The sequence below is a fragment of the Hemibagrus wyckioides genome, linkage group LG23, assembly GCF_019097595.1.
Source record: "Hemibagrus wyckioides isolate EC202008001 linkage group LG23, SWU_Hwy_1.0, whole genome shotgun sequence".
Lineage (NCBI taxonomy): Eukaryota > Metazoa > Chordata > Actinopteri > Siluriformes > Bagridae > Hemibagrus > Hemibagrus wyckioides.
This window is the reverse complement of record NC_080732.1, coordinates 7751943-7779857: the sequence shown is the minus strand read 5'-3', so window position 1 is coordinate 7779857 and position 27915 is coordinate 7751943. Positions and strand designations below refer to the sequence as shown.

At 36.7% G+C, this 27915-nt stretch overlaps 2 protein-coding genes across 2 annotated transcripts in view; one reads left to right on the top strand and one right to left on the bottom strand.

Annotated features, from left to right (window-relative positions):
• The first annotated feature begins 2526 nt into the window (after positions 1 to 2526).
• Positions 2527 to 10900, top strand: skida1 (SKI/DACH domain containing 1). The gene is made up of 2 exons (XM_058376647.1): positions 2527 to 5829; positions 10723 to 10900. The coding sequence occupies exon 1, from the start codon at positions 2956 to 2958 to the stop codon at positions 5212 to 5214; it is 2259 nt and encodes a 752-aa protein (XP_058232630.1). The 5' UTR covers positions 2527 to 2955; the 3' UTR covers positions 5215 to 5829; positions 10723 to 10900.
• A 2443-nt stretch (positions 10901 to 13343) lies between these two features.
• Positions 13344 to 27915, bottom strand: part of pip4k2aa (phosphatidylinositol-5-phosphate 4-kinase, type II, alpha a) — a 26307-nt gene continuing 11735 nt past the window's right edge. Inside the window, exons 2-10 of the mRNA XM_058376650.1 lie at positions 27619 to 27716; positions 27398 to 27494; positions 25568 to 25720; positions 24907 to 25053; positions 24773 to 24811; positions 19464 to 19577; positions 19077 to 19317; positions 18235 to 18338; positions 13344 to 17434 (exon numbers count right to left, since the gene is read on the bottom strand). Of these exons, the coding sequence (XP_058232633.1) occupies positions 17354 to 17434; positions 18235 to 18338; positions 19077 to 19317; positions 19464 to 19577; positions 24773 to 24811; positions 24907 to 25053; positions 25568 to 25720; positions 27398 to 27494; positions 27619 to 27716 (1074 nt within the window). The 3' untranslated portion in view covers positions 13344 to 17353. The remainder of the gene's footprint in view (positions 17435 to 18234; positions 18339 to 19076; positions 19318 to 19463; positions 19578 to 24772; positions 24812 to 24906; positions 25054 to 25567; positions 25721 to 27397; positions 27495 to 27618; positions 27717 to 27915) is intronic.

Below are 27915 nucleotides of genomic sequence, written 5' to 3'. Positions count from 1 at the left end.
TCAACCTTCGTTTATCATTCATGTCACAGCTAAGGAACTCTGAACTCTGAAATTTAGAATGAGTTTTTTTGCTTGCCTAACACTGCCTCTACAAAATTATTTGAGCCTGTAGGGGAATATATATATATATATATATATATATATATATATATATATATATATATATATATATATATATATACAATATTTTAAAATTAGTGAAAGGCAAGTCCTCGAATTTAAACACGAATTTAAAAACAATAAAAATAAATAAATAAATAAATACAATTATTTTATTTATTATTCCTACACGCAAATAAAACCCATGCAGATCTCACGATTGTACATTTAGCAAATTTCGACTTTTTCTTTTTTTTTAAGTTAAGGGTTACGGTAAAGGGCGTGGTCAATGGTTTTCTTACTTCATTTGTATGAAATAGACTGGTAATGTATTATCAAACTAACAAGGGGCAGATATATTTGACTACTTTTGGATGGTAGTGCTAAACATTGCACTGTTAAACAAAGCACTGAAATACTGGTAGTCTGTTTTATACCGCGTTGTGGTTTTAAGGCCTAGACTCTTCTATGACCTTTGACCTCTGATTTTTCCCTTTGAATTCATTCAAGGTATAAAGAAACTCTGATTTGCTGTTCATGAGTACAAGCCTAATGGTTTGTGTACACATCTGTACAGCCAACCGTTGCTTACATTACAGCATTTATAGTAGTCACGTGTGCTTAGATATTTTCTAAAATATCTTATAAAGGATATTTAAAAGACCCTCGATCTATAAAAAAAAGGCAACATTGAGGGTCGCTGTGAATTTTTTCCCCTCATATAGGACCCTGTGTAACTCAGAACAAAGGTGCTGGGTACTTAATATGCTGTGAATGTGTAGCGTTTTTCATTAATAATATTAATAGTAGGTGAATTGAGTTGAGTATAATGCAGCTCGCGGATATTAAGCCAATAAATCGATCTACTGCTGATGAAAATGATTTCCAATGCTACTACTACTACTACTACTACTACTACTACTACTACTACTAATAATAATAATAATAATAATAATAAACGCTTTAGCCTATAATATCTAAGTAGACAAGGAGCAGATTTTTCTTTCTTTCTTTCTTTTTAAAAAAAAGGTTTGCTTTTTAAGGCTTTAAAAATGCGTTACATTATTTGCATAAAACAGTTGAAATCACTCATGTTAATGAACAAGTTATCATTAGTTGTCCAGCATAATGAATGAATGGATGGATGGATGGATGGATGGATGGATGGATGGATGGATGGATGGATGGATGGATGGATGAATGAATGAATGCATGAATGAATGAACAGACTTGCTTTTAATACTGAATAAGACACAGACGTTTGGCCAGTCCTATACACAATGTTTTGACTGATGGCAGAACGCAGCATGGAGTTATTGATCTCTCTCTCTCTCTCTCTCTCTCTCTCTATCTCTCTCTCTCTCATATGTCACTTCACAAGGAAGAAAACGGGAATGGTTCGCGAATACACACACACACACACACACACACACAGACTACAGGAAATGAAGAGGAGACTCGATATATGAAAACATTAGTGAAACGTATATGAAAATTTTCTCTCACTGTCACTCATCCACACACACACACACACACACACACAGCCTTCTCGTGTTCTTTTTCCTTTGATCGAAATAGTAGTAATGACTTTCTCACTCCAAGCTGAAACTGGACCCTAAATGTATTTGAAGTTTTTACACTAATCGTCATTATAGACCATAACCTAAAGAAAGCCGAACTATCGAATCACTTCCTGCACAGCACTCTTATATCAATATTGCCTTCACGTCTGGACATTCTATCTCTCTTTCAAAAGAATCCCTTACTACTTGCTTACACTTCATATAGATATTTAGATTTTGGTTCTGGACAACATGGACATGTTCTCTCTCTCTCTCTCGCCCCCTCTCTCTCTCTCTCTCTCTCTCTCACACACACACACACACACACACCATATATAGAGAGAACGCATTTGCTCACAAAGCGCCGCCCCCTAAAAAAGGTTAACGATCTCAACCAGTGCAACTTTATACATTCTCCTTCTAAAATTTAATATAACAAACAACGTGTCGACGTCCAAACAGCATTTATAACCTGGTAACAGCGGACAGGCTTTCAACAGCTTTGTGTTGTATATCATCTTAACCCGCTATTTGCAAACGACTATTTACAAAATAAGCAAATGTAAATGTGCATTATAAACATAACTGTAATGTATTTTATATTTTATGCGTAAAAATTTATTTGGTGTTATCATTAACAGTAGAATGCGTGCTTATGTAAATACATAATAATAATAATAATAATAATAATAATAATAATAATAATAATACCGCCCCGGTTGTAGACTGCTTTACAGTACAAGTATGGTAATTACGCAGAGGGGGGTGCGCGTGGTGGAATTATCCATTTTTATTGCATCACCTGTCAGAATCGTCCAATCAGCGTCGACTTTGGGAGGCTTTAATTGATGAAGGTGTCTCCCAACTTGCTCACTTCCCGCTGTCAGTTTATTTGTGGCTTAAACCAGCACAGGGAACAGCAGTTGCATTTTGGGGGCTTTTATTCGCCTCTCTCTCTCTCTCTCTCTCTCTCTCTCTCTTTATCCGTTTCACCTTCCCTCTTCTGTTCATGGAGAAGGAGAGAGCTGAAGGGACTGCAGGTATATAAGAGCTGCATGCAACATCTCACATATCCATCATGTTGCGCCTAACTGAATGGACCTACTGTTTTAAATTATTTCAGGACTATTCCTTTTCTATTTTTAGATTTTTCTTCGCTATTTCAAACTTTTTTCCTCAGTGTGGACATATTCGTGGTCCACGTTGAGCTGATCAGCAGTGATGCCTTGTGATAAAGCAACTGCAGTAGCAGAGGAGCATCAATGTTGGGATTCTTAACAACACAATAAGGAAAATGGGAGACTTGGAGTTTGGCTTCGAGGAAATGCAGGGTGTAAAGCTCGGGTATCTGGTCATTAAAGGCAAGCAGATGTTTGCCCTCTCCCAGGTCTTTACCGACCTTTTAAAAAACATCCCGCGGACTACCGTGCACAAACGGATGGATCACCTGAACGTGAAAAAGCATCACTGTGATCTGGAGGAGCTGCGAAAGCTCAAAGCAATAAACTCGGTGGCTTTCCATGCAGCCAAATGCACTCTGATCTCCAGAGAGGACGTGGAGGCTCTCTATTTCTCCTGCAAAACCGAGCGCGTGCTGAAATCTAACAAAAGAAGAACGAAGACAAAAGCAGAGGAACATATGCGAGATGAAGAACATTCCCCCGACAGCAGGAACGGCTTTTGGAAAAAGAAACTTTGGCTGAGTTTTCGCGGAGTGTCGCCGACTCTGGCTCTTCGAAACAAAGCTGTCAGACCGGAGCTCCCGTCTAATCTACCTCAAATTTACAGCAAATCCATTTACCAGAACTTTCAACCCGTAACACCGACTGCATGTAGAGCCTTCAGAAACTATGAAACTGTGCAAATACCTGGAAAATGTGTGGAGTTTAATGAGAAACGCTCGTTTTTTCGAAGCGGCGAGGTGGTGAAGCGAAAGCCGGCTGTGTCCGCCATTTCGGCTCCGTCCGACTCGGAGCTGCTTTACAAAAGGAAAAGGAGGTGCGAGAGACACTTCGGGGGCAGAAAACGACATTACCGGCAGGTCTTGCTCGTTCCTAAGTGCTGCAAACCAAAAGCATGCCTATCTAACGGATCTTTGAGCCATTTTCACTCGAATCGTGAGCTCTATTTGGAGTCCCGGCATTTTCAGGAGAGCTGCAGTAGCGACACCGAGTGTAGCTCCGCCAACGACTCGGACTTTGGCTCAAGTTTGTCCACCAGCAGTGGCACAAGTAGCTCCACCAACTCTGGAACCACGGACGACGAGGAGGAAGACTCTTTTTCCGGTTCTTCTGAAGAGAGCACTGATGGAGAAAGCTCGTCTCAGTCCGATTCAAGCTCCGTGTCCAGTCGGGTTTCGGTGCAGAGCATCAGATTCAGGCGCGCGCGCTTCACGAGCCTTAATGCAAAGGCACCTCTGGTTTTGCAGCCTACTTTCCATTACAGGTCTAATTTTCAGCCCAAACATGGAGGTGTGCATGGAAGTTCTGCAGCTTTGGACTGTGAGAAAGGGAGAAAAAAAACGACTTTGGACATTACCAACTGGAAGCACAGACGCAGGGAATCTGATGATTGGGACTGTGGGAAAAAATTGTGCACGGTAGAGAATAGTTTCTCAGGCCTGAAAAGCGTCGTGGCTCCTCAAACGGTGGACTTTTCAAACGAGCCAAAGACAACCGAGCTTATAAGTGGTAGAAATAAATATGTAAGTTTTACATCCTGTGCAGATGGAAAGGTGTTTCCCCAACAAAGAGCATCAGGATATCAAGCCACATTGCCACTCTGCAATCAAGACAAAGACACTGGCGTTTCAGCGGCCCATGATAGCAATTTTTCGGAAGGTGCAAATTCCAAAAAAGATGCAAAAACAGTTAGCTGCCTCAAGCAACCATCACCTCTCAAAACAGTAAAGACTGAGACTGAGGAATTCACCGCAATCACAAACTTAGACACTACAGGAGATACGAAACCAAACCACGTGAAAATTAAAGTGGAGGACACTTTTGATGAGTATGAATATGCAACCCAAGATCATGGTCACCAATGCAAAGACAAATACGAAGAAAATGATGCAGGCGGTTTGTGTGTCAGTGCTGATACTGCAGAAACAGATCGTGGTAAAGATGGCAGACAAACATTTCCCCCTCCTTCTAAACAGGAACCAAACAGCACTTTAAACACTCAAGGGGATTACAAAAACGGTGCAAGGGTCAGGAAAAGCTACCGGACTCCAGTTTGTGGAAAAAAGACGGAAAATATAGTAAAGACAAACGCGAAGGTGGACAGGAGTCCTAGACCTGCTGGCAAATGTGTGAGCAAACGAACTGCCCAACATGCATCCTCTTTGAAAACAACTTTTAACTTCATGGCGAATTTTCCATGCCCTCCGTCTCTGATCATCGGTAGCGATGGAGATTTGAGTCCTGCTTACTCTTTAACCTCTTTCAGGACTAACCAGGTGCCTCATCCTTCTCATCCGGTGTGGACATGGCAGCTCGGCACTTCTGTTATACCTCCTCACCTAAACCAGAGATTCAGGAAAACAACCACATAAGCCAATTTTTGAGAGGACAAGTCTTACACTGATAATTATTATGAATGGCTTTTTTGGTTTTGGTGAGCATGCAGGAGGCCTACTTCTTCATCACGTGCTACAGAAAGCCAGCATTTTTTTCATCCTGCTTTATAGAACACTGTGGATGTTTTTCATATTTTCATTAACAATGACAAAGAACATCTTGTGGATTTTTTACTACGACCTGTTGGAATTTCAGACTACATACGAATGCCATTTTGGAATAGACCTATACATTTTGACAGGAAAGCATGGCTTTGACTATTAAAATCATCTCTCACTTTTTTTTTTTTTTTTTTGCTATAGGTGCATACCCCAAATATTTTCCAAAACCTTCCCATTATCAGTACTCATTGTAAACTCATTGTTGGTATCTACGTTGGACCGAGTTGACATATTTATTCAAGGGCTGAAGCCCAGTTGGTCCAGACCCCCGTCCCATCCTGCCCCGTCCCCCCAACACACACATACACACACTACAACAATAACAGAAAGGCCCTGGACGATTGACAATCAGGAGCTGTTCGGATTTGCACGAAGTTATGAAGAGGGAAAAACTCCAAATCGATGTGATTAAGGCATTGATAGTCTATGGTAGGAGCTGAAGCACAGATTTGACTATGCATTGTTACAATGCTGTAATGCTCCATAATAGGCTGGTAATATATATATTTGTAAAATCAGAATTCTTTAAATCTGGACATGGACATGAATTAGGTCGCAACGTAACTTATTTGTGACATTTTAATTAGGCCAAGTATTTAATTTAATTAGGCCCAGTTTGCCTAGTTATTGGGTGCTGTTTTGCTTGGTTTAGCAAAAATGTGTTGTATTTGTTTGTATTTGTTTTGTTTTTTTGTGGCAAATTCGGTTTTTAACAAACACAGCTTTAAAAAAAACAGCGTGGTGTTCATGCAAACATAATAATGTGAAAAGGAAGTTAATGCAACTAGCCAACATAATTATTTATACTTATTGTTCACGATGCAAGAATTCAAATGAACTGCCTTGAGCCACTAGAGAAGCTAAACCGTCTGATTATCAAAGAATTTCTCAAGTGCAAAACTCAAGTGTGAACTTGGTGCTCTTCTGCCCGTAGAAATGCTTGTGAATGTACTGTGAAGTATTTTAGCATACGTGTTTACCTTGAGCAGCAAAGTAGAGTTTGCTCACTAAAGCAGGCTTGGGAAGTGCAACACACAAAGGATTGCAAGCAGCCAAAATGCGAATGGCCATCTGATTTTAATCATGCATTCTGAGTTTCTTAACAAAATAGAAACATACAGTGCCAACAACTCTAGGTATAACAACGTGCTGAGAACACACACACACACACACACACACACACACTAAGTGCGCTGTAATAGGCCATTGGGTGCTGCATTTCAGTAGGTTTGTTAGGCTAATGAAGTCCTATTCATTGCAAATTGCGATAAGAATTGCAAATGCGATAAGACGCCTTTACCCTTTTTTAAAAGAAACTATTTTTGATTACTCTAATTCAGTCTGTACGGTTACTTGTTCGGCCTTTGGCAAAGAATGAAAGTCCGTGTCAAAGTGCACTGTGAATTTCAGTTTCACCAAAATTCAAAGCAGAATGTAATGCAGGCAAGATAAATAACGTAATGTTTTAGGTTTCATAATGCAAAAAGAGAGCGTGACTCCATGTAGCTTAAACCACATAAAGGCCTAGACATGGACATATTGTCGATATCATCTTTCTGTCTACGTACTTTTTGTACAATACTTGAGGTCAGGTTTTGACAAGTACATTTTTTAAACTTTGAAGCCACTGGTTGTTTATAAAACGCATATTTATTTTTGTGATTTTCCTGTTTTTTCATATATCTTTGTTGTGTAGGATAACATGCACTCAAATCGAAAAAAAAACTTGAAAATGTGGATTTCGAAGCACTTTCCTTTCTTTTCTGAATGATGAAATTTTCATTAAAATGTATTTGGGCGTACATTGTATTTGGGACCGTTCATTTTATTTCTAAACTAAGAATGTCGTGATATTTACGTGTGTATTTGATTGCTGGGACTTTTTTGAGTTAAAAAAAAAAGTCTAAAAAAAAAAAAGCTCGAATGTGCATGGAAATTGTTTATTGTGAAGTGTGTATGAGTGGGGGAGGGACCAGGCAGTCTGGAGTCCCCTTGTTAACATGCTTTTAACACAGTAACAGTCGTGGCATGAATCAAGGAAAATCCCATGAATGAACCTTAATGAGAGGATAGAGCGAAAATACATTTTAATAAAATGAAGGTGGAGGTGGTTGAGACGGCCATGTAGCATTGAGGTCATACCTTAAAATATAGTAATAATATGAATAATGATGACGATGATACGTGCATAAATATATATGTGTGTGTGTGTGTGTGTGTGTGTGTGTGTGCGTGCGTGCGTGCTTTAAAGGCCCCAAACAAAGAACATAAGAACATAAATAATTGTTCAATACAAAATAACGTGCATCATGTCTTATACGTACTAGAAGCAAGCAATGCATTAATTAGCAAATATACAGCTGATCAATTCCTGATAGGTCTAATAAAGCACCAAAGATAAATAAACTATAATATCTAACCCATTTGACTCCTTGGAGGCATGTTTTGATGGCTCGGTCATTTTTTATGCATTACTAGCAAACTATTCGCTTGAAATTGTGGAGCAGTGTGTGTGTGCTTAATTAAACTCTCAGTTCTTATCTCGCCGATGTTAGTGTATTTCAGCATCACTACAAAACTCTTCAGCTGGATTGAAGTGCTGATTAGGAAGCAATGTGTGTGTGTGTGTGTTGTGGGTGTAGGTTTAAAGGTGTATGTCGTTTGGTGGGGGTGGTTAAGCCGAGGGCCAAAAAAGGGTCAGTTAGCTCGAATGACACAATGCTGCAACCTTATGATAAAAAAATATAACAATAAAATAAAATCGGCCTAATAGATACGCAACCTATTATTCAAACTCAGACGTCTGCAGATGTCGTCGTTTCATCACTGTTGTTATTTGTGAGAACCAATTGTAAAATAAAACAGGGAACATGGACACAACAGTAAACACAACATTGTTTCTTCAGTATTATCAGTGACAATTACGCAAATACGGTGAGAAATGCACACAAATCCCTAGACCATTAGCTTACAGCGATAAAACTACTCTAAACCGTGCCTCAAAGAAAAAACTTTTAACAACAAAAAAGAATATCTGTCATTAGACTAGGCAGCTATTTCCAAACGAGACAGACATGTGCTTTTCCCCTTTAAACGCATATAAATGTCGATCTCAAGAAGTTTTAGAGTCAATCATTTTTCTTCCATGCCAAATTGGAAAAAACAACAACAAAAAAAACTGTTTTATAAACATACTTTCAGTTACATTCAGAGCATTTTGACGTTTTCTGTTCATTTTATTTAGGTTGTTGTCTAATATTGGGCAGTTACCCCCCCCCCCCATATTTATATAAAATATGCACAAGTCTACAAAATATATAAAATATTCTATAAGTTTTTTTTTACAAAGAAGTATATTAAAATGATAAACATCATATTATACACGTTCAGCCCATTTTCCATTTTGTTCATAGTAACAAGGTGAAATAAAAGTGTAACTAGATCATATGCCTGTTACAGCCTGTACAGCCTGCCTTAATAATAATAATAATAATAATAATAATAATAATAATAATAATAATAATAATAATAATAATAATAATAATAATCGTGCTGTTTTGTCATTATATTTTTATTTTTATCAATATTATATATTTTTTTTATTTAATTTAATTTGTGTTTTTTTTTTGTCAATCAAAATGATTTAGGATTTTAAATTCAGGCATTTACCTCAAAAATCACAAATGCAAGATTTTTGCTTTTTGTATTAAATTTCTTTGGGATTAATAAAGAATTTCCTTCGGGATTAATAAAGTTCTATCTTATCTTATTTTATCTTAAGATAAGTCTCATTTAGAAGACAGCATGATGTAAATTGCTTAGTCTCTTCATATAAAGTGCTTTTCAGAGAAAACTATTACTTTTTATCCAAAGTTTATATCATACATCATAAAAAAAAAATTGAAAGTTCCTCATACAATGAGCATCATCTAATTATTCAGTCCTGGTAATTGCTATTTTCTCTCAGTATAAAGACACCTATTCTGTACTGAAGGCTTTGTTTAGGGAGAGAAGGGAAAAGAGACTGACTCAGCTCTAAACAATGCCATATCTGAATCGGTTCAGTTTGATTGACACACACACACACACACACGGCTGCTATTGAACCTCAGGGCACAGAAGGTCTTTGGTGGGAATGAGCAGCATCCTGAAGTCAAATTGACTCCTCAAACAGAAAACAACGCATGCCAAACGTGTTAAAACCAATTAAAACATTTCACATATAGGTACTGCAACAATATATTAATACATTAGTCCAGCAGCCAACTGAACTGACAAACCGTAACGATTTAGTTAGGATTCAGTCGTCTATAGAGGAAAATAAAATCACGTTTTAGTAAGTTTTAAAATATAACACATCAGATAGCAAACTTTAACAAAATGAAATGAGTTGATGTGTGTGTGTGTGTGTGTGTGTGTGTTTCCAACTGGGAATACGATATTATTTCTTTTAATTACTAAAGATTGTTCTTTATATATTTATTATTTATATATTGGAAACAAGTGATGAGTGAAACCAGTAGGTCATTTATTATTAGTAAGCCATTTATTAGGCTATTATCATGTTACGAAAGAAATCCAACATAACTCCACGAGTCAGTATGCAAAACAAAAATGGCGCAACAGCTTAGTGACGGTTTTGTTTAAAAGCAGCCTGAATAAATACTTGGGGGGGAAAGCATGTGTAGACCTGTTATAATATTACAGACATTAAATTTAAACACCGACAATACTGTAGCTTAATTATGTCTTACTCATTTTGACCTCACAGCCCATAAATGTGATCAAAAAGCCACCAGGAAAATTACAATTTCTTTCAGGTCGTCTTTATTTGCAATAAATAAAGAATAAACAGAACTGGTGAATGAACACGATGCAAAACAGAAAGTATATCTACACACCTAACAGCATAAATGGATGTGTCGCAGTTTAAGCCTTGTAGTTAAAATTTTAGCAGTGTTTCTCACTAAAATGTTTACACGGCTTTAACTGTAATACAAATTCATCAAACAGTAGAGATTTACTTCATAAACATATTATAAAATAATAGTTTGACTAATTTTTTATTTATTTATTTATTTATTTATTTATTTTTTATAGCTTTTATTCACCTTTATGCACCTTATACTGTTTAGAGTTTTGGGTAAAATCCATTCAGTTCAACTAACCAAATGTACTAATATGAGCTTAATAATAAATATAATTACTTTAACGTTTCTAAAATTAGTTTTATATATAGATCCCCCTAGGGGTCATTGGAGCTCACTTTGAGAACGTCTTCACTAATTTACACACACGTTTTTTTTTTTGCTTCTTTTTCAGCTTTTCCGATGAAGATAGAAAACACCAGACACCTCGTGTAATTGTAAAAGCTTTAGAATAAACAAAACCCCGTAGTTTTCGGACCCCAGAACCTAGTCTTCAATCCAATTTCCCCCTTTAATTTACATCCGTAATCATATTCTCGGAATTCTTCACTTAACATAAATTAAGGAAGACTGGGTAATAGGAGTGTAAACGCGGTAAGTAATTATTTTTTCTCAGTTTTCATAAGAATTAAATGATGAATAATAATGATCTTGGTATTTAATGCCGTTTAAATGAGAGGATTTCTTCGTTTCTTTACAGCAGTGAATCTCACCGTGGACTCCATGGACGATGCATGAGGTGTATGGGACTTTGCTGTGTTGTACATGATATAGTGATATTATTTTTGATATAGTTATTATACTTAAATTGAAAGGTTTTAATCCAACCTCAAAGTAGTCATTTAAATATTATTAACTTCATGTGTTCAAGTATAAAAAACAGAGTTTTAAATAGCCAAACAATGTACACGTAAATAATGAGCCTAATATTTAAATATTATATTAAAATATGAGACTTTTTGTTTATTTTTTCTTTTCTTTCCATTTCTTTTCTGTTCTTTTCTTTTCTTTTCTTTTCCAATTCTAACCATGCGACCAGCATGTTATTTTTTTTCTTTTATCGTGTTAACAGCATTTGGGAGTAAATTCGCAGTATAATGGATTATGATAAACTTCCTTTAAATGTGATAATCGTGTCAACAGTAAGGTACTGAAATCGATCTCTCCGCTTTAAGGGACGTTAAGAGGTTTCTAATCAGTGTGTTATATAATCTATAGCTCTGAACAAAAAAAAGGAGTACAAAAAAGGTGATGTAGGATATATATATACCTTTCATTTTCACTGAACTTACCCTGAATAGTTTTTTTTTTTACCTTTTTGTACCAGTGTAAAAATGTACAATGGGAATTTTTTTTGACACCAACTGAACTGAACATAAATAAATAAATAAGTAAATAAGTAAATAAATAAATAAGTAAATAAATAAATAAGTTTTTCAAAAAACATTCATAATAAGTTTCTAAGTAGAGAACGAACTAAGGCTGTTGGAAAAAAAACTGCTGAAAAAAAAGTCTGACATGATCATTTTATTTTTTCTTTTCTACCTAGTTTTTTTTTTTTAAATAATTAAAATAAAAATAATTACGTTAGAGGTAAATATAGTCTGTTATTGCATATGGAAAGCTCTCTGCTTAGCTACAATGAGTTCATTTTAACCAAACACGGCAACCAGGTGAATGCAAAACGCATCAAAACCATTCAGCACGACAACAAATAACAAAAACAAAAACATAAACAGGTAGGAATACGTAAACTGGCGGCGGTTATATATTATTTCTATCACTTCTATGGCAAATATATTTCGAGTGTGCTCGGTAAATCATAGAGATGACGTCATAATCGCAATTAAAGGGCGAAAAATGATGGTGCCGACTTCGAGCCTTTAATTTCCTTCTCCATACAAGACTTTTGTTTTTCACGCGCTGAAATTAAACATCGGTTCGGTTCTGGAGTCAGGGTCCAGTTTTGGGAGTGAAAAAAATACCCACGAATGTGTATTAGAGTATATTATTATTTCTAACTGATATCACTATAACAGGATGAAGAGCAGGAGAAACACATCATCCGTTCCTGAAGCCCGAAACACACTTGTGTTGGACAAACAATAGGCTTGATAGATTCATCTACACGCTGTTAATATACAAAAATACACGTTTTTAACCTGAACCTTTTAAAACCTAATCTATCTCATGTGTTATATTTATATATAAAAATCCAATCTGAACAAGGGGTTAACGGTGTAACACGCTCCAATTTCCGAAATCGAACAGAGCAGCCATTACACTAAAAAACCGCAAGCGTGCACAGAAATTGTTTTTCGTGCCTTCAAGCAAATATACAGAAGGTTTCATTTGTTTAAGGACACAAGTGAGACATTGAAGACTCTAGATTCGCCTTTATATCTCGCTATATTTTTATACGAACACGCGACAATTACGGACAGGTCTCCGGGTTTAAAGACTGGGGTTTATTGTGGCACGGAGCCAGCAGGCCATTTTGTGCTCATTTGTCGCCCCCTATCGGTGAAAGAAAATAGAGCAACTTCCGTCTAAAGGGAGGAGGGGCTGAGGCGCTTAAGGTGGAACAGAATAGATAAAATTCACATCGCAGAAACGGGCCTCATCAGCTGTAAGGCATCGATTTCTCAGATTTATACTTCAAATTTTTTCTTCTTGTGAAAGATGACAGCAGAGTGATGTTTTTGTTTGTTTAATGCAATCGGTGAAATTGCATGTATCTGTTATTTACTATTATTTGCTCAAGAATCCAGTAGAAAACGCGAAGATGTGGGTCCAACTCACTGTAACTCACTGTTTGAAATAAAATGTTAAACAAAACAATATTTATTATATATCTTCCCCAAATTTTATATCTACGTTCATACAATAACAAAAGAGCCTCGTGTGGCAGAATTGCACATGACCAGGTATATTCACCTTGGCCTATAGGACAGGTGCAAGAAGAAAATTTACATATGATTTTTTTTAAATTATTTTTTTATTTATTTGAGTATGTGCCATATTTTAAGGAAGATAAAACGGTATTATTTATGTAGTAAACCATCAGTGAATTTATAATGTAAGGGAGAAAATACGTGCAAAACGCCGGTCTGTCAGCGCGCGAGCTAATTTATTTATTTGTTTGTTTGTTTATTTAGTTAGTTTCCCGTGGAAATGAGGACTTGTTTGTCTAAAAATGTACACAATTTCAAGACACCTGGATATAAGAGCAGTCGATGGTTCAATTTATAGGCAGATTTCAAGCATCCTCCTGATATCTGCATCATCATTTCCTCAGGAGAAACAGATTTATTTACTCACGAGAATAATCCCAAACCATTGAACTGATAATGACAGCTACAGCAAATCACAAGGCCTTCTACAGCCTGATATTAAACGTAAAATAATCAGTATAATAAAAAAGCATGTAAATGCTTTTTTTTTTTCATTTCATTGCACGGTCCTGCTCATAAAGGGATGCATCTGTGTTGTCACTCCAGTCTTATCTTAGATTCTCTATGTATGGATATCAAGATACTCTTCTTTATCACTCCGATGGAACCATTAAAAGCACATCTTTAATTCTCTCCATCACATGTTTCTTTCTATATAATGGCTACATAGGCCTACTAAAGATACAAAAATGTACCCCTTGATAGTACCACCCAAGGGGGGAAAATTATACTTTGGCACTCTTATCTCTGATTTAAAAAAAAATGTCGCACAAATTGCAGCGGACATTTTTTTTAACAGAGACTAATCGATCTTATATAGTTTAGTGGTTAAGGCGTTGGACTACTAATCAGAAGGTTGATGGTTCGAATCCCAAGTCCACCAAGCAGGTTCGTAACTCTCAGTTGTATAAAATGTAAGGAACTCCGCATTAAAAGAAAACCGCACAAGGATTTGCAAAGTGCTTTATTGGTTTTGAGCGATGCTTCTGAAATGGAGTGTATTATATCGGTTAATATCATAAACTCTGAATACCCCCCCCCATCCAATTCTGTTAAAAACCCTTTTCAAACATTTATCATCAACCATTTACATCTTCCAGGCTTACGGAGGGGGCTCTCTCTCTCTCTCTCTCTCTCTCTCTCTCTTCCCATTAACTAGTTGCGGAGTTAAAGAGGACACGTTTCGTCGCGTTTAATACAGCCTAAAAAAAAGAGAGACATTAACTGATAATAGCACAATACAACTTCCATAATCTTCTGGGAAGAAGTTTTCTACATGACACCAAGAACCTGTGCGGAGAGTCTGAGTGCTGATTTTTTTTTTTTTTTTTTTGGCAAATCTGAAGGCCAAAGGCGCGAGAGATGAAGCGGGTTTCCGGTGAGCGCTGCAGCGTGTCAAAACCACAAGTATTCAAGCAAATGTATTTTTCTTCTTCTTCTTCTTCTTTGCAAATGCGAAGACCACGACGGCTGAAAGGAGAGTCATAATTCCCCCCCCCTCTCTTTCTCCTGTTCCCAAAAATGAACACTTAAAAGAAAAAATATATATAATAGAACCACTGCGCAAATTGGTCAAAACAAATAATAATAATAAAAAAGAAAACATAAAAAAAGCAAAAAAAGTTCGGATTAATGATAATACTGAGGTTAAATTGATAAAAAAAAAAAAAAAATTAATAATAATAATAAACATTATGACAGAAGTCCCACATAGCTTTCACAGGGCTATTTTTCACTGCTGGAACTCAAAGGTGTTAATGGTTTAAATGTTATTCCCATACACAGCCAAACAGGTAACAACAAATAAAATAAAATAAAATAAAATAAAATAAAATAAAAGCCTGGGGATTTTTTTTTTTTTGTCAACCACACAGATATTAGAAAATATTTTTTTCACTTTTGAAAAAAAAAAAAAAAGAAGAAGAAAAAAAGATTAATAATACAAAATTAAGTAATTTGGAGTAAAAAGGCACGACTCTTGCACAGTGTATACATTGCTGACACAGTATAAAGCAGGTAGAAGACCATCAGAAATCTTTTTTTTTGTTGTTGTTGTTGTTTGTTTGCTTGTTTGTTTTTTCTTCTTTTAGAAGAGGGATGGCGTTTACACACGGCTGAACAGGGGGTGGGGAAAAAAACAACAACAAATGCGACATGCATTATTTAAAAAAACAAAAAACAAAAAACAAAACTTTACAGTACTGCACAAATCAAAACAGTAACATTCTTCATTTATCAGAACACTTCACTCGATAGGGATGTGCTGTTTTAAAAATGCGGACAATTTCCGTGTACAAATTAAAAATGCAAATAATAATAATAAAAAAAAAAAATTTAAAAAACCTGTGCATTTAATTCAAACTAATTACACTGAACCAACAGATAGGAAAATGCTGATTCTAAAGAGTCAGAAGTTTTGTAGGTGTTTCAACATATCGATAGCGATAATACCAATTTCATGCAAAATTCGTTGAAAATGAGCAATTTCGCAGGGCTTTGTAATGAATGGAGTAAAAAAAAAAAAATCACAATTCATAACCTTTTCTTAAGAGTCGACTCGAATTCGACTGCGAATCAGTTATGAGACCATTTTATACAGGCGTGGCATCCCCCCCCCAAAATACCACTCTACCAAGCCAAAAGGGATTCAATTTCTAGTTCATTTCTGTGCAAAATATACAATACACTGTTGACTTGACTGCCAGTGTAAAACAAAGTTTACAAAACTGGCAAAAGAAATTTCACACTAGCCTACACACAGGACCCCCACCCTCCTTCTTTCAAACTCCCCCAATGAACACTGTAGCTAACATTACAGCAATGAGTGTGTATTTGTTAAAATGACGCAAGAGGTAAACTATGGGTTTTCTGCCTAGAACAAGCATACTTGTGACGACATAAATCCACGGGCTGCATTCAATAGTGCCTCATAGTGCTATTGTTGCAGTATGTAACAGACCAAAAGATCCTAGTTTCAACCAAAAAAAAAAAAAAGTGCAACAGTTTAAGGTGCTGATGGCAAATGAAAGATCATTCCCGTAACAGATTTTACAGACTGAAGTGATTGCCACCAATGCTGTTGCTTCTGTTCAGTTCATTAGGATGCCTTTTCATGATGCAAAATTATAGACAAATCATCTCAACTCTATTACAGGCCATATAAACAACACGCACACACAAAAATAATTAAAAAAAAAGAAAATAAAACACCAACACACACTCGTGTGAAACACTGTAGGAACATGCAAGCGTCAGAAGGTGCATTCCTTCGTGAATGTGAATGGAGCTCAGGAGCGTTTTCTTTGCAGTCAGTCTGTTCAGAGGAGGAGAGCCATGATTTCAGAGAATTAACATGAAGAAACGTGTTAATATGAGGAAAGTATGTTCATCTCCAAGTGCTGCAGCTTTTAACTAGAAAACTACACAAACAGTAGACGGGAACAGGGAAGATTCGGGTTAAAGAAAGTATATGAGTAGGACAGAAACAGAAAGGTGGAAAAAGAGGTAAGGTTTAACCGGGGAAGAAGAGCAAGGGGCAAACTGATGCAATGTGGTTTCTGGTCAAGCGTGTAAAAAGCATGTAAAAGCATATCTGATGAACTGGGGGTGAATTTTGCATGGGATAGCTTCACATTTCCTTTTTTTTTTTTTTTTTGTGAATTCTACAGCAGTTGAAAGCTCCTTTCCTTCTCAGCCTCCATTCTGAATGACTTCATTCTACATGTATATGTCCATTCACTGAGCCACATACACCATCACATTTGCGCTCTCTCCCTCTTTGTCTCCCCCTTTTCACTTAAAATGAAGGCAAAATAACGCATATGAATTAAAAATGCCATGAGGGACATGCATCAGGAAAGGAAAAAAAAAAAAATAATAATAATAATTCCATAGCTCCCACAAAGATTTATACTTGTTACTGTTTCATCACACTTATGGTCCCACAAAACAGCAAAAAAACAAATAAAAAATGTAAACGAATGGTGGTTGTAGCTGCTGTAAGGGTAGGTGAGTACGTTGGGCACTCCTCCATCAGCGTCCCTCTTTGACCCCTGTGGGTTTTGCTCCAGTTTAGGGCAGAATGGTGGTAATGAAATCGTAGAATCTCTTAGAGTACTGCTCCGGGTTGACAGTAGAGATCTCTGCTCCAGCCTAGACAAACAGAAACGGAAACATTACAGAAGTGATTAGATGCTTAATATTTTAACCAGAGAACAATTTTAATTTCATGCAACAACAAACAAATAAAGAATATTTGAGATGCACTGCATCAAGGTTATGGAACCTTCTCAGCTTCTCCGCACTTCCTTTCTCATTCTAGGGAAAAAAAACTCTTACATACAGTATTGTTTCTAGAGCTTAACTAAAAGAGATGAGCGTTTTCCCCCAAGCACTTTGTGGTTACTGTACAACATGTACTATATATATACACACGTACTCTGGTTTCTACTGTGATGAGCTTGACCCTGCGGTGACAAAAACAGGAAAGCAAACAGCGTTTTAACATGGTTTGTTAATGTTTTCTTGTTTGCGGTTGACAAAGTGCCATTTCTGACCATTTAGGGCCAAATATATGAACTACCACCCTTAATAAATATAATTAACTGATATACTTGACTAAAGAAACACACTGAATGATTTAATTTTACTCAAAAACATTCAACACTTCCCCATGTGGAAAAGGTAGCAGGGCATACAGGGGGTGTAAAAGTTATTGTTGGTAAATTCAACACACCCACACAACTGTCAATCATTTTACATTCTATTGTCTCTGGAATTATGGCACAGGGATTAAAATCAGCCCTAGTTCCTTCAGAGGAACCATGCCTAATGATCATGTGTTCCTGAAAATGTTTCTGGGATCCTGCAGTGGAAATGTGCCTATTATGCTTTCCTATATTAACCACTTATCAATGGAGCACACAATAGTGAATAATAAAATAAGCACTCACTCCATGCTTGACTGTTTTGGCTGCATGAGCTGCTTTCTTCTTGGCATCATAATGTTGCAATATGTCGATTACAGCCATGAAGTAGACTTCTTTCCGAGGAGAGTCTTAAAAACAATCAACAAAATACCAGAACCGATTAAAATTTCAGGAAAGTAATCTGAGCTGAATATGTCAAGAGGAAGTTATTTAGTCGGTTCCTTAATATACAGGCTCTGCACTGTTAGTTCTGCTATTGCTCATTTGTTTCTTTGTACAGATGCACTGTTCAATGCTGCCAAATGTGCCAAAGATAATTCTTAACATACACCAGTGGCCAACCTATTAGGTATATCTACCTCATAATTGCAGTCACTGGCCAATATTTGGAGTATAACGGTCATACAGTTGAACTTTATATAAAAGCATCGTTTGCCATGTCCACCGATGATGCTGTTAACACTACTGTAGTAACAGTTTTGAACTAGGAAGTGAAGTATTTACGATACACATGAGTGGAGTGACCCATGCAGTGCAATGTTCTATAGACACTGTTGAAACAACATTCGATCAATCTAATTAGATTACTGATACTAACTGTTGTATAAGATAACATAGAACATGTAACTAGTTCATGTCTTTAGGGTACAATTCAATCTGAAACTATTTCCTGGATGCAGTTTTTCAGCAAAGCAATAATCAGAACCTGATTAATAACCATTAAAAGCAAATAAAAAGCTAAGAATATATATATATATATATATATATATATATATACATATATATATATACATACATAAAAAAAGGGTGTGTAAAAAGGAGGGATGGAAGTACTTTTAACACAATAACAGAATGTCACCACTCACTGTCGTGGCTTTTTATTGCGTAGACATCAATAGTAGGGTCAAAGTCTCCTGGTGAAAGGGGTTTCGTGCTGTCCAGAGTGTTGCTTGGGCTGTCTGGAGGTGTTCCAACAATCCCTCCATCACTCTCTCCTTCATCATCTCCTTCATTGTCCTCACTTTCCACTTCCTCTTGTTCCGCTCGCTCCACATCATGGATCCCCACCAAAAGGCTGTAATCCATCAGCTTCAGCAGTGCCAGGAACTACACATACCAAGATAAATAATCAAGAATCAAATATAAAGTCGAGAAAATGTGGTCTAAGAGAAATTACATTAAATTACAATTACAGAAGTGTGCATGTAAAGGGTACCAAAAGGAAAAAAAACAACAACAAATATTGCATTTACCTCGACATCCTTCCTCAGCTTCTCAAGAAATATCTTTTTATTTTCCTCATCAATGTATATTTTCTGTCCATCGTTGATGAAGTCGTTATCCTTGTAGGTAGGCAGCTCCTTCGCCTTAAACCAAAAAAAAAACAGAACATTTAATGTGCAAACATACACTAACCGAAGAAAGGTTCATCACATCTGCTCACTTTTCTACTTTTGTATAAAATAGCAATGAAGACGCTACTGGAATGAAACACATGGCATTATGAAGTGAGCAAAAATATGTTCAAATCACAGCAAACAATTACTAATAATTCTCCTTAACAGTACATTTGTCAAAACCATTTGTAAATCTCTACATAGAACATATAAAACAGCATTACAATCATTAAAACATCCACATAACCAACCCTTTATGTACCATGTGCAGAACACGCTTTATACATGTTACACAGTACCTCCCTAGAGGGAGCTGTAGAGTTATAAAAGACAGACCTGCTGCAGAACTTCCTATTCAAAAACATTTAAGGGAAGTTTATGTATTGAGAAGTGAACCATTTACTTCCTGATCACAGAAGGATACGAAATTAGACAAAGTAGGTTTGGAAATGCAGAAATAATATCTGCCTCTTATATAAAAGAATGAGCTTGTGTCAGATGTCAATTACAGTGATAAAATAGCTGAATGTTTAATTTTGATAATATACCACAGTGCAATAGGTAGAGCAGTATAAACAGCAGAATAATCCAATCAGAAAATCAGTGTTATCAGCTATATAGTGCCTGGATTTAACACAGTGCAGCTTCTTATAGAAGAAACATCAACTTCAATGCGAGCCATCACGCTAATCCTCCACATGTAGCCTAAGAGAGTGCTAAACAGACAATTCCATGACTAAATCTAGCTCAGGAAGGCAAGACACAAGGCACCTTTTAATCAATGAGATTCTTGGTGTAATGACAATGGCACTCATTCCTCTGGGTTACACATAAAGCACCCATATGTATAAAACATTTATAATATATAATATATATAATCTCAATAAACAAAAAAAATACACCCAAACACTGGGCACTATGAGCATGTGTGTGTGTGTGTTAGAAAGGGGGGAGAGAGAGAGAGAGAGAGAGAGAGAGAGAGAGATCATTTATAAGGTGGGTTTAAGCTCTCTCGGACAGCTGTGGCATTGATGGGATTTGAACTTGCAATCTCTTAACAAGGGCAAAACAGCCAGTTGCTCTACTCTGGGCCCTCGGTCAGTATACTGTAAGTCTGCTCCTGTGTGTGAAATCAGGTTTATGAAATGATATAAAATTAAATTATAAGTACTTAAAATTCTAAGTGATGACTTTACTGTTTAAGCAAAGCCCTGATTAGCTGGTATACTTAATAAAACAAGTCGTTGTTGCTCCATGACATCATTATCACTGAAAAAATTCCACATCAAAGTCCAAATTTCTATCAAACACTGAACTGACTATGTATTCCATGTATACTGCCTTCTATGTGCTATTAAGAGAGAACATGATAATTAAAAAGATAATTAAGTGCTAAAGAATTGTGAAGTAATCAGTTTGTAATGTATTAGTACACACTTTGTACGGGAGAGTGTGTGTTTGTCTTGAATAGCCAGTTTGGCATCAGTGAAGACCTTGCACAACCCTATGACAGCCCAGGGATACAACAGGGATTAGATGCAGTGTGTGTGGGAGAATAACAGGATTAAAATAGATGTCTGGTCTCCTTATGTTACCTCTGACCACTAGCAACCTGTTCATTGCACAACAAGCTGACTCCTAGAACTGAGAGCTGGGTTTAAAACTTTGCTCTACCTTCAATAACCACAGGAGCCCATGGAAAGATTTACATATTTACTCTGAGAAACAAACCTGTAGGGGTTAACGAGTAACAATAAACTGTTAACGACTTACATGTGTACCTCACCCTTTGTCCTTCTACTTTCATGAAAAGTATATATGAAGGAAGTCTACATGACCTGAAACAGATGTTGCTGATGCAGCCAATTCAAGCTAGCACATTAGTAACCTTGGTTCAAACTTGGCTAGTTGTAGTTTAGCCATGGTGTGTATGTGGTTTTGAGTTGACTGTGACCACTTTTATAGTACTGTTAAAAAGTATAACAAAGTATATCTGTATACTTTGTTGTACTCCATGTTATTTGAGCTTTTCACCAGCCATATTCTGCTGCTTACACATTCCCATACCTTGTGTATTTATCAGGTCTATTGTATGGACTTGTGTGTGTCCCTATGTTACTTTTCTGCTCTACAGTGCGTGTTGCTCTGAACCTTTAAGAGTTCCACATAGGGGCAACCTGAAGAACCCTTTCTAGCACTAAATTTAACCTACTGTCAAAGGTTTCTATGGTAACAAAAGGAACTGCCACCAAACACAAGACACAGTTCCCTGTAGGGCTATCATAGCTCAGTGGTTAAAGTGCTGGGCTTTTGATTGAAAGCTTGTGAGCACTGCTAAGCTGTCACCGATGGGTCCTAGAGGAAGATCTTCAACTTAAATCTGCTCAGCTCAACTGTAACTCGGTTTGGATAAAAGCATTTGCCTAAATGTGTCTGCGCAAATCAGTAGACTCTCCGTCTCATGTCTCTGTATTTGAACCCTACTGAAAACTTGTGATATAAAGTGAAGAGTCCACACACACAATTCTAAGAATATAAAATATGTAGACCATGATCCCACTACTCGAACCTTTACAAGAAGAGACTCTGCAGGGTTGGCAGCACAAAACTATCCACTAAATAAGGGTGAAAGCACTATGTTGTAGATTTGTATGAATTGTGTATAATAGCTCTTTATTTTCGTAGAGGGTGCCAATAATTCTGCATGGTACTGCAGAATTTAAAGGCTATGAATAAGTCAGTGTACTGGATTAAACCGTTAATTGTATTCCTTGCTGTAAATCTTAATTTTGAGTCTCTTCTCCTCGCAAGTTTTCTTCCAGTCACGTTGGGCTCACTCATGAGCACTCTAGACTTGGATTTCCATAATGCTGCTTTGTGACAACGACTGCTGCTAAATGGGACAAGTTTAATTTAAAAATAGTAGCCCTTGCTATTCACATTTACAAATTTAATCTGTTCGAAAGGTGGCAGTGCATGTAAGTGTGAAATGGCAGAAGCAGCCAACTAGTAAATATCTGTGCCAGAATAGAAAAGAAGAAATTCTTAACATTAAAATACGACTAGAGTATCACAGCTTATTCTATGTTCATTCTAAAATAAACTGTCTTTAGGACTGAATGTCCTGGAGCCCAGACAAATATTACACAGGAATGAACATTTAATTTAAAGGTTTAAAAATTATTTATGGCGAAATAACTAACAGTAGGCTTACACGCATTTAGTTTCACCACGGTTTTTCCCCCAGAATGTCCCACTGGTTTTTAGGGATCGCAGTGATGTGATGAATTAAAACTGTAATAAATTAAACCGGAAAGCACATGCTGTTGACATGCACTGGAATTATTGGCACCCTTGTATGTAGTACTCCCGTGCAAACCTCCCTTTCCCAACAAAACAGCGCTCGCATCTTGTCCAACAAACATCAATGTCCTGCTAGAAAATCAGATGACATCCCAGATGTAGTTTCTGGGCAGAGGCAGAGGCAGCAATCTGTCTGTGTGATTTATTTTAAATCACAGTGCTTCATGAAATCCTTAAAGTGTGCGACAAAAAGCCTCATGGTCTTTAGGTGAAAAAAATCCAAGACTATAATAGATCATCCAGCATGCTTAACAGAGGGGATTAGGTTCTTTTCCATATAATCACCCTTCCTTGTATAGCAAAGCCAACTTGTTTGTTGCCAAAAAACTCTATGTTTCCTTTATGTCTGTCTCTTCTGACACAGAACCCAGCTCCAGTAGCATTCAGCAAACTCTAGACGCTTAGCTGAAGAACAATTAGCTGACAAATTATTTCTTCTGGCATGTCTTCCAACAAATATTCTGTTATCATGGAGGTGGTATCTAATTGGAAGAGACAATTCAGAGCCTTAATGCAACAATCTTCTCCAAATCTGTGATCACTTTTAATTAAATTATTTGTATCTCTATCCATCCACCTTATATGGGGAGTATATACAGTACACTTGCATCTTCTTCTAGCCAGGTTCACTGCAGCCACATTGTTTTAAACATCTTAATTACAGCACTACCAGTGGATAAGGGGGTTTTCAAGCATGTAGCTATTTTTATAGCAATTGCCTGATATATAAATGTCAACACAGTCATTCATCAACACGGGTATAATTAGCGAATACACAAGTCAAACTAAGGGAATCTGGTCTGTGCCACTTTATATTTACACCCCAGTAAAACAGGAAGTTCTGCATGACTGCTGGGTGAGTTCATAAACACTCAGATGAAATTTAAGTTAAAAGGTAACATATTATTACATTTTTAGGGTGATGATTTTGTTGAAAATAGTCTTGATAAGAGCTTGGAATTTTCTTAAATATACTCCACAAGTCTAACTTCAATTAAAGGTTACATTTCCTATATTTTCAGTGTGTGATTAATTACAAACACATTTTTTAAAGCAAGATGCTGCCTACAATCTAAACCTCGATGTAATGCTGGGAATAGTCACAATATAGTATCTACAGATGACCATCACAGACCTATCTACATAAGACAAAGAAGTCAAGGTCTTTAGCGAAACATACTTACTCATAACGTAAAACTGAACATTTTGAGAAAAGTAGCTCATTGCCAAACAGCTAAGTCACCTTGACCATACTATGGAAAGGCTTGCACCAGAAGGCAATTTGTTTCCTCATTTGCTATTTCATAATGACTAACAGAGCATGAAAAAAAAACCCCACATACAGCTTAAAAATGGCGCAAAACAAAAAATTACAAAATCACCTTTACATAAACCTTCATGAGCAAACTTAGAAATAAACATATATTTTAGCTCCGGATCATTCTGAATGAGCAAAGATGTGGGGGAAAAAAATATACAGAACCGTGACCAAAATAGAAAACTTTTCTTTTCCCATTAGTTAAATGTCAAGACAATACATCTTAACCTAACGTTTCACAAATCAGTTCAAACCTAAAATTAGAAACAATCTGTGTTGCTTACTTGCTTTATCATAAAAAAACATATTTATTGCTGAAAGCTTTGCTGGTAACACTGCCCCAGTATAACAACAAGGAAAATGAGTAACACTAAATGAATAACAAAAACAGAAACAAGTAATAAACTGCAAATTAATATAAAAAGTCATATTCCTTTAAAAGTACTGGATATGAACTGCACATGTGCTTTAACAGAAACATTACCTTCTCCTTGTCACTTGCCTCCCTAGCAACAGTAGATCCCTTAAAAAGAAAAAAAATCATCTCGTCAGTTCATAGTTTAGTCATCTGAAAATAATACTTTCAAAAGTCATCACTCTTCACCTCACTTCACATACCTTCAAGTCATATTTCTTATAGACAGACAGGCGATGGCTGAAGACGTTGCGTGTGACAATCATATAGGTTTCATCTCCATCTACGGTAATGCGGTACATGCCAAGAAACTGTGGCAGCAGGGTGGTACCGTGACATTCCACAATAAACTACAAGACAGGTAATGAAAAAGCATAATCGATATGACTAATGCATACAGTGAAACACTTAACAATACATTTCTACTTACACAGCACCTTTTCATAGTCAGGGACACTTTATAGTTCATGTAAAACGAGAAATAAGGAGCAAGCAGAGCAAGGAACATGAGAAGTGATAGTGCTAAGAAAAACAGTTTTTTTTTTTTTAATTTTACTTGGTTCTTGAAAGAGAACAGAAGAAAAGTGTGTGATTGAGGAAATGAGTTACAGAGCCTGGAGGCCATGGAGCTGAAAGATCTGTCGCCCCCACACAGGCTAGTTTGGCTTTAGGAACCATCAGTAGATTTATAAAATCTCTGAACGTGAACAAGCTGCAGTCTTTTGGCAAGCTGGTCTAAACGTGGGTCTCTAATGTGCGTGTATCCAACAATCAAAAAAATCATCTCGGTTACAGTAACACACCATTAAAGCATACAGCATTAAGGACTTTCAGTGTGCATGTGCCGTGTGTATGAGTGTATACCTGGTGATACTTTTTAAGGATGTTGTGCATTTCGGCTACGTCCTCACTGCTGATGGTCTTGATGACGTATCTCTTGTCATAGGACGTGTGAAAGCGGGCACCGCTACGGCCCTGAGCCTCACTAACAAGGGGTGCGCTCCGGGTCAGAGAGTTCTACACACAAACACATGGAAACAAACAAGTCAGCTTTAACACTTGCCCAAAGCACTGCACATTTCCATATTTAACACACTTTATTCAGCTCATTGGCTAATTATTACATCCTCAAAGAACTAATTAAGGTGTAATAAAAGAGGAAAAGGCAGAAAAATTCACACTAGACTTAAAATCAGTCGTGTTTTCTCTTAGAATGAAAACAGAGGGTCAGACTTTAGTGAGAGCATGTGATGAGTTGAGGAAGTGAATGTGAAACAACCAGAGGTGGTTATGCAACTGTCTTTCAGTTTAGCCTTATAAAGGAAAAATCTGAAGCATATTCTAAAGTAGCCAAAGCACAGGCTATCTACATTACCACGTCATTTAATTTTTTTCTTTATGGAAAAACAAAAACCCTCCTCCTTTGTCTAAAGCACCATAATTAACACTGTTCACCAATAAGAACAATGTTTTCTTTCATGTGGGAGTAACAGCCACACAGGAAATGATATTAAGAGCACTGGATGTGTGTGGGTGGCTGGGATGTAAAAGGATCGCCCTGAAATTACGCAGTCATCATGTGGAATAAATGGTCCACTTTACGACAACGGATTGAGGGGTTAATGACTAAATTGCAACTCATTAATCATGGGTTTTTCCTCAAGAAGGACTGAATCCACCGAGATTTATATGAACAGCCCACAGCTTGAAATATGAATGGGGCAGAATGTGACACCCAATATGACAGCTATATTACACAGGATTATATCACATGCCACATTAAAAATGGGCAAATGGCTGGTTTATTAGATTATTACGCTGATACACGAGCAGATTTTTACTTTAGCTTTGTTTTTCTTGTTTTAATTTTTTTGTCAGGTACACATATAGCTGGAACAACATGGATAAAAATAGGGCCTTTTTGAAACTTATCAAGTCCAAAGCTTTTTGCTAATCTGTCTGCAAAACATCATCTTTTTGAGCAATTTCTGGTATTCGGGTCTCTAATCATTCAAGTAGACAAGAGCCTGGTCTTACAGATAAAAATAACTGCTGAGGAGTGTTGCCAAGATGGCCACCAAGTCAGACTTTACCAAGGACTTTGATCTACTTCCTACTGTTTAGTAAAAAAAATAAGGTTAAACTTTTGTGCTGTTTAGTTCAGGCACCTTTTTCCTTCTCTATTTTTTATGTTTTTGAAGTATATGTGAATATTCTATAAGAAAAAGGTCTAGATTTAATTCATTTCACACATGAAAAACATGGCCATAAACCATCTACTAACATGGACAGAGGAAATTTGAGTAACATGGCAGAAGAGCAACTGCAGTCCTTTTCCTGTAGCCTGTTTATCTCAGTTGCTCACTACTAACTGCTTAAAAGAAAACTTTAATAACTGTTAAAGAAAGGATTTGGGACCTTTTCCGGTTCAGTGACTATGTTGCAGTAAAATGCTGAAGGGGCTCTGGTGCTTAAAAGTACATGTTTCCACAGGAAACTGGTACACAGAAGTATAACTTCAATATTCTGTTGTTTGTGGCCAGAGTAGATGCTCACTCTGTGGCTTGACCTTCAGTGTCTGAGGCTGAGATGTACTGATGATAACCATGATGTACTCAGAAAGGTGTATCTGGGTAATGATTACTTATCATCAAAGACCCCATGCCTAACTTCATAACGAGATTATGCACATACCTGGAAGTCCTGGTCATCAATGCCAAACCTTTCTCTCAAATTACGGAAAACAAGAGGGCAATATTCCTTGAATTTAAAGTGGCTTGGCATATTCTCCCTGAAAGGAAAAATAAATTTTAAAAAACCCAATAAAAATACATTATTAGATTAAGTGTATGTAATATCATAATAATAGTTTTTCTAAATCAGAGCTGAAAATAAGAGCAGTCAATTTAACTCACTTGTTAAACAAGTGGTTGTCCACCTTGATCTTCGAATAGGCCTTGAAGTCATCAGGCATCAGCATGATGGGGATTTGAACGTGACTCAACTCATTTATCTAAGAAGGCAAAAAGACAACAGAAACACTTTAAATAATAGCGTATTGATCAACTTTACCAAGCTTTTATCATAAATGAATAGTAATACACAATGTTAATAGACGTCATGCCATAACAACCTTTTTCCATTTAGATTTTCATATACAAACACATTTTTCCACATACCAAAAATGTGGACAGAGAGAAATGTTAAATAAT